General features: G+C 34.5%; 1 protein-coding gene across 2 annotated transcripts in view; it reads left to right on the forward strand.

Annotated features, from left to right (window-relative positions):
* Positions 1-6057, forward strand: part of LNPK (lunapark, ER junction formation factor) — an 80900-nt gene extending 74843 nt beyond the window's left edge. The window contains exon 13 of one of the 2 annotated variants that reach the window (XM_040643576.1): positions 5053-6057. In XM_040643576.1, the coding sequence (XP_040499510.1) occupies positions 5053-5288 (236 nt within the window). In that variant the 3' untranslated portion in view covers positions 5289-6057. The remainder of the gene's footprint in view (positions 1-5052) is intronic. The other variant, XM_040643589.1, reaches the window with a different exon arrangement.
* Positions 6058-8162: the final 2105 nt, after the last annotated feature.

Genomic DNA, 8162 nt, shown 5'->3' on the forward strand with positions numbered 1-8162 from the left:
ATGAACTACTTTTACTTCGTTTCTTTTATGGCTGAATGTAGTGAATCTCTGGTAAGCCACATTAAAGTGGTTGTTACCAGTTTTGCTTTTTCGAAAATGGTTTTCCAAAATAGTTGATATGTAGCATTCTTTTTTGTTAACTATGATAAATAATTAGAATAAGAGGTTTCTACATTGTTAGTGTACCAGTAGAGTGATTTTAAGCGTGTTTGACAAATGTTCATATTGTTTTAATTACTCAGCTGTATTTGTCTAGATCTTATGTAATTATTTCAATAAAAGATAGCTTTTATTCAACTGGAAATAACTTTCTAACAATAAAACTCATGGCATTTAATCAATACTATAAAAAATATGGGGTAGTTGGGTGATGGGCATTAAGGAGGGCACGTGATGTGACAAGCACTGAGTGTCATAAGCAACTGTTGAATTATTGAGCACTACATCTGAAACTGATGATGTACTATATGTTGGCTAATTGAATTTAAATAAAAATGAAAAAATAAAAGAAATAAAAATACTATCAAAAATAGCAAGTAAAGGGGCACCTGGGTGGCGCAGTCATTAAGCGTCTGCCTTCGGCTCAGGGCATGATCCTGGCATTATGGGATCGAGCCCCACATCAGGCTTCTCCTCTGGGAACTTGCTTCTTCCTCTCCCACTCCCCCTGCTTGTGTTCCCTCTCTCCCTGGCTGTCGATATCTCTTCAAATAAAAAAAAAATAGCAAGTAAAATTTATATAAGGTGAAATTTATTTTGGTAATCCAATTTCTGCTTTTTTCTTTCTTTTAACAATATACTGTTCTGTTAGATTATGTTGAAATAGAGAAAATTCTGTTTTTACTATTGTTTATGATGCTCTAGAAATTGAACTATTCGATAATGTAAGTTTTGTTGAATTATGTATTTACCAGATCCAAAAAACTTGTATCTTTATTGATATTTAATTATGTACAGCCTCCTCAGGATATAAACTTGCCTGTCTTTTTGCTTATTTGTTTTAGACCTAGAGATCTTTTGGCCTTTTGATTCTCTTCTAAAACACCTTCACCCAATAGTTTTACACTGTTGCCCAATAATGATACTTCTTACTCAGTCTAATGGATTTGTTCACCAGTGGTAAATAACAGTATTATTATTAAACAGTATCCTGTATGCTCAGTATGAGTTATTTTCTGAGAAGTGGTTTTTACTTAATTGAATTGTATTCATTGAGTCATTAGGTTGAGTTTTGAGATAAGATTCATGTCTTTGTTCCTTAATATAAGCTGGCCATTTTCCTTAAGGCAGAAAGTCTTATAAAAACTGCTTTGCTTAAGACCTGTGAGTTCAAAGACAAACTGTCCATTTTAATTGGACAGATTCTCCTTTGGGTAAGTTTCATTGTCTACACATACAGTGGGTACTGATGTGTTAGCAAGGTAAAAGTTTGATGCATTAGCAAGACAAATTTTTGTTGTTATTATAAAAAGTAATAAAAAGTAAGAATCTAAATAAATTTACCAAAATATGAAGGATTTTCAAAGGCATAAACTATATAGAATCATGTTTCCTTCCCTCTCCCCACCCCCCGTGGAAATTATGTATTTCTAAAGGAAATATATGAATTTGTTTTGCTAGATTATTATTTATTTTTCTTAGAAAATTATTATTTTAAGAGCTAGAATAAAACCCAAAAGGTAAGGTGATGTTCTTACATGATTTTGCATGTGTGGTTTATGGATGAGGCAGTGGTATTCATTGTACAGTTATACTAGTTTTATGAGTTTGAGCTGTCTGACTGAGTTGAGGCTTTGCCCAAATAACTGTAAGCTAATGGTTACAATTTGGTAGAAAAAGCTTTCTCAAGAACATTGGGGAGAGGGGCAGGGGGCAGGAGTGGGGAAAGAAACAAATTCCATAGGTCATTTTTATTTTATCACATTGTGATATATTGTTTTCTTGACATTATGGATGCCAAAGTTGATTTTAAAAATTTTCTTACAGATGGTATTAGGTCATTCAGGTAACTTTGTTTTAATTTTAGTCTTAAACTGGTGTTATACAGGGGAGAAGAGGCCTATTTAATTAGTGTGAACACAAGGGCTGGTTTCTTTTTTAGTATTTTATGCCCAAATATTGACATCTTCTATAATGTACTTTGTACCACCACGCTATTTCTGTAACTGTAACTTCACAGAAGAAATTTGCTGTTTTTATTAGAACAGGCAAATGATATTTTCCCATAGAAATAAAGTAAATACTTTTGGAATATATTTAATAATCTTACTATAAAACTCTGTTGTTTAGTTCTTAAACATGTAATTCTTTGTTAATCTTGTCCACCTCATTCACTTAAATCGTATTTGTATGACTTTTCACAAAATGGCATTGGCATCCAAAAGTCAAATATCTATGTCATTTAGATTGATGTCTGCATTATAGGCATCACGACACATACCAGTTTTTCTGTAGTGTTACTGCTCTTAAAATTACTTTTCTGCAAATTAACCCGGGGGGAAGAAGAGTAGTCATTAATAGGCTTTTTGATGATTTTCATGCCCTACCCATCATTTCACCAGCTTTTAGTCTTCTGTATATTCTTTGAAATACAATAAAATATTGACAGGAAAGCTTTTTGTATGATGTCATTTCTAATTATGATAGCCCTTAGTATTTCTTAGAATTCATCTTTACACGTTTAAAAATTTAAGTATTGTAGAACTTTTTTTGGTATTATCTGCCTCAAGACCCTTGAGTTTTTTTAATTAAGTTGGATTTGACCAATGATGTGTCTGTTTCAGAAAATAGTTACATCACAGAGCTTTAATATGATAAACTATGAACTTGCATACTCTTTCTGTTTAAGTTCGGTGCTGAGGCAATTGGTCAGACAGACTATGACTAATTATCTGAGCCTCTATTCACTTAAACACATTTATTGGTGAGTTGAGTCCTAGATTCTGAGCTTTTTGTCTTTTCATTTCATGTGGTTTTACTTGTTCGTTTCAGAAGGCTTTCTAAAATATAACAAACTGTGATGTTCTTGGCAAGTAAGTACCGCTCAATGGCCAGAGAGTTGCGGAAAACCGTGACTCTTACAATTCTACCCTGGATAAATTCTGGGAGGGTAGAATTACAAATGGTTGGCGACTCCTGAAGCTTTCCACTGAAGAACTTGCTTGCCCTTGTGGCAGAAATGATCTGTACATGTCCAGAGAGTTTCATTTGCACTTTCTGCTTTTCCTTTATGCATTGGAACATTCAAATAACAAAACTACTGCATTTCTACCTTGATTTTTATAAGATTCCAAGTGGTACTGCAATGCCATTTTCAGTTCCTTTTAAGATAAAAATAGCATTTTCATGACATTTGACACAAGTAGGATTTGTGAACATTCCTAACTACTTTTTGTGATCATCTGAATTTTCATACAGTAAGACCTCATTAAATTGGATGTCCCTAACTGGAATTTTGACCTTTCAGCCTATATATGAAAGAGGGAAAGAGGTTGTAATTAATTCTGTAAACTAGAGTCTAAGATATCTGTTTAAAGTAATAATTACTTTTTAGTATTTTTAAAGTCTTGGCATGAGTGTGTGAGATACAGATAGTTTGTATTTATTAAAGCCGATTATGGTAAAACCATGAATTTGTAAGACCTCCACTTCCATGTGTGCATATAGCACATCATTTATTTGCAAATCTATTAATTAATTTTATTTATTTAGTGAGACTCTGCCCTGTACTGTAAAGGAACTAAACCTGAACTTCTTACTAATGTAGACGGGCTTTTCCTTCAGATTTGAATTAATAACATTTGCAGTATGCCATAAGGGATCTTCTATGAGCATAGTAAAATCTACTTATTTGTTTGGTTGATGTGGTTTAACCATATTTATCCTAGCAAGGATGTTTGTTACTATTTATTATAAAAAGAAAGGCTAGGGGCGCCTGGGTGGCACAGCGGTTGGGCGTCTGCCTTCGGCTCAGGGCGTGATCCCGGCGTTATGGGATCGAGCCCCACATCAGGCTCCTCTGCTATGAGCCTGCTTCTTCCTCTCCCACTCCCCCTGCTTGTGTTCCCTCTCTCGCTGGCTGTCTCTATCTGTCAAATAAATAAATAAAATCTTTAAAAAAAAAAAAAAGAAAGGCTAGATTTTTTTTTTTTTTTGACTTGGAAATTAGGAGCTTTCTCCTTCTGACCTTCTCTCCCTTATTTCATTCTTTAAACTTAAAAAATTGAAGGGACTTTACTGAATAAAATTATTGTTATCAAGGGATTTGAATTTAGTGAAACTCAAAAGAGAATTTAAGGGGAGTAAATTTTTAGATAGGAGCCAAGAGTCTCACTTAGCTTCCACGGTGGAGACAGGGGCAAAAGACCCTTCCCTTTCTCTTCCTTGTATTCTAGGTATGTAGCATATTCTGACCCAGAGATTTAAATCCTGAGAACTTGTCTTGTAGAGGGATGGGGGGAGACTTGTCATGCCTTTGGAAGAGGTGGATCCAGACCATCCCAGTCTGTGGATAATAGGAAAATTAGTGTGGGAAATAACACTACTTAGAGACACACACACACACACACACACACACACACACACACACACGGAGGTACGCATTTTTTACAAAGTTGTCTGTGTGCAAGGGAGACAGTTCCTTCAGGAAACGTAATCTGGGAGTTAATATGTTGGCTGTGTTTGCCGGGCTGTTGTCTTATAGCACATAAATCTGTTTGGACTTGGTTTGATATATTTGGACATTTAACTTTTAAATGCATCCTTAGGAAGGTTCCTAAATATTGTGAAAGTTCCTAAATTTTAGGCAAATATAGGGTGTTAGGTAAAAGTATGATTGTGGGTTTGTTTTCCCCAAATTGTTTTGTTTCCTTCATTCATACCAATTCTTATATGTAACATGGAGTTAAGTACATATTTTAAAAGATTTTAAGGATAATGTTAGACCATTCTCCTGTTTCTTTGTCCATGTATGTGTATGCCTGTCTTTTGTGCATCTTATTTAGCAGTTTTAACGTTGGATATTCCTAAAGTCTTGACTCTTTATCTTTTCAGAATCTGTAGAAGAACAAGATGTTCTTGATAACAGTACAGAGCAGACAGATGAGAAAATATCAGATACGGAGCAGACAAACCAAGGGACTGAACAAGTATCTGGCACAGAGGAACCAGAGGAGAAACAAGAGACCGAGAATGAGGACACCTCAATGAACGAAGCCAAAACAACAGTCCCCAGAGCTGATTCTACTCCTAATCCTGAACTCAGTGGAGAATCTTTGGTGGCCATGTAGTAAATGCTTCCACGTGCCTTCGACTGGATATTTGTAGTCTCGTTGATGTCAGTACTGCTTTCTAGGTGGTGCTTTCTTTTTTTCCCCCTAAGGATATGCTTGATATCATTTGAATTCAGATTGCTTGGCTATTTCACTCTGTCAAAGTTGTGCTCCTGGGTGTTAAATTAAAGGCAAGTGATATCAGTAAAGTAAGAACTTTTATAATGTAGAAAGACCCACACTGTTTAGCCAGCTTTTAGATGTTTTCTTCCATTCTAAAAGTAAACAAAATAACACTCTTGTTTTCTCTATGTGTGACCTGTAAATAATACCATTTTGACATAGGAAGAACTTTGGTTATGAATAAGTTCTAATGGTATTCATTTTAGGAATGAAATCAATAAGATTTTCAATCATTCATCAGAAATGGATAGAATTTTAATTCTTTAGATATTTGCGGGGGGGATGTCTATTAAGAATTTACATTAAGTGGTAAGAAAGTTATAACTGTAACTATATAGGCATTGGTACGAATTCTCAGTAAGAATGTAATTGAACAGTCAAGTGCAGTGTTTCTTTTTTGATGTTTCTTATTTTGCAGCTGGGCCAAAGGCACATGATGTATATAATTAGCTTATGTTTACATATTAACATAGGAAATATCTCTGCACTTGACTGTACTTGAATTCTGAGCATTATTTATACTTGTAAAATAATGGTGATACATAAGTGAATTTTGTGCTCTTGTGTGTATTTTGTTAAGGAAAATAAAGATGATCTGGCAGCAGTTTCTTTTTGTTAAATATCTAGACTTCTTCAGACGGTGTCTTGGTGGATGACTTGGCTACCTGAAAAAATCTTAGTAGGATAGGAGCTCACAATACAATTATATATAGACTCTCCTGAGAGCAAATTATGATGCTTCTGTTCAGACTAATTGCTTTTCAAATTCAGAGAAATAGTGATATTTAGAGGTTCTAATCAGAGATTAGGGTTTTCTGATTCAGGAAAACCTGAAGCCATTTGTAATTTTTAATTTTGAGAGACAAATAAGTATTGAGATAGGCAGTTAGTTACTAGTAGTTTATTGGATTTAATATCATGAATTGAGAATTAGCTGGGAAAAAATTTCACCCAGAATGGTAATTCTTGGACCTTAAATACAGCGTGGTTATCTTCTTTATCTTCCTTTTATCTTTCTTTTCCATTATTAAAAAAATTGAAATCAAAGGGAGGCATATATAGGAATGGTATATATGGCAAATATTTCTAAGTTGTACATAGTTTATTAAAAATTCAATAAAATAACATTTGTTATTTAAAAGTTCATCTTTATGATTTAATATCTTATATCTGATAGGTATTTTAATGAGTCCAATCTGTTAATTGTTTGAGGCATTATGGTATAGGCACCTGAGTTTTTGAGATCACAAAACTGGGTTTAAACTCTAGCTCTGCAGTCTTGGGCAAGTCACCCAACCTCTCTGAGACTATTTTTTTCAACTGTAAAATGGGAAGTATAATACATACTTCTTGGGGTATAGGGATGATTAGAAATAATTTATATAATATGTGTAGCTCACTGCCCGATAATTAATAATTAAGTAAATGGCACCATTTTATATTATTGATATCCTTGTGAAATATGGAAGGGCTGTAAATTCTTCCTCTTGCAAATAAGGAAATGAAAAAATACTGTGAACATATAATTCAGCTGCTCAGAATCAAGCCAGAGTTTTCTGCATCAACTTTTCTCTATCGTATACATGTATATAAATAAATACATAGATTAAAGAAATAGGAACTTGAAACTATGGGATATAATCTCTGAATATAATCTTTTTTGGGGAGGGTGGATCTCAGATTTTGTACATTATTGGCCCATAAACATTTTAGTAACATCATGCTGAATCTTGTTTGTTTTTTTATTTATCTATTTATTTTTGGAGTGGGTGGAAGGGCAGAGGAAGAGAGAGGATCTCAAGCAGATTCCCTGCTGAGCGTGGAGCCTGACACAGGGCTCAATCTCACTGCCCTGATAGCATGACCTGAGTCGAAATCAGGAGTCGGATGCTTAATCAACTGAGCCACCCAGGTACCCTGAGTCTTCTTGTTTTAAAACATTCAAATTCTGATGTACGTTGCTTGAAAATGAGGAGTACTTCAGAGAAATATAATTGAACAATAGAATCAAGCAAATATTATGAGAAATATCTTTGAAAGAAAAATGGAAGCAGGTTAAAAGGGGATTAGTAAGATGAATGCAACAGGCAACATGCTGTAATTGTACAGTGCCCTTTAAAATAGAAAAGGTTATTCTGATATTGTAATAAATAGTTAATGGTTTTAAAGATGGTAAAATGTTCTATTTCTGATTATTAGGACTAGTGTAAATGAGGAAAAACAAACTACTAAGCACTATTAGCTAGAGTGATCTTAACTTCCCTACTTAGAAATGCTCAACAGATTATTTTTTAAACTCCTCTCACTGTGTACTGAGTGTGATCTATAAACGGTCTGGCTTCTACGTCTCCTTCCCTTCTCTACCACTACGCTGTCGCCTCCAGGGCTCTCCCAGTTCTGTGACCATGCTAAACCCATTCCTGCATTAAGTTTCAGCTTAAATGGTCCCTTCTCAGAGAGGGATGCTCTTAAATTCCCTATTTAAAGCTGGCCTCTGCCTATTACTCTCTCTCATGTCACTTTATCTCTACTAATGGTCCTTATGAGAATTTGAGTATTTTGTTTACCAGTTCACTGTCTACCTTCACAACGTAGAGTTTGTGTGCAAGGCTCTTTTTTGTCTTATTTACCCCTATCTGTGGGTCTAGCACAGTGCTTTACACACATTTTTTATGTAAACGAGTAATTTAGTTGCTAAATCCAGTGAAA

The sequence above is a fragment of the Ursus maritimus genome, unplaced genomic scaffold, assembly GCF_017311325.1.
Source record: "Ursus maritimus isolate PB19 unplaced genomic scaffold, ASM1731132v1 scaffold_1, whole genome shotgun sequence".
NCBI lineage: Eukaryota > Metazoa > Chordata > Mammalia > Carnivora > Ursidae > Ursus > Ursus maritimus.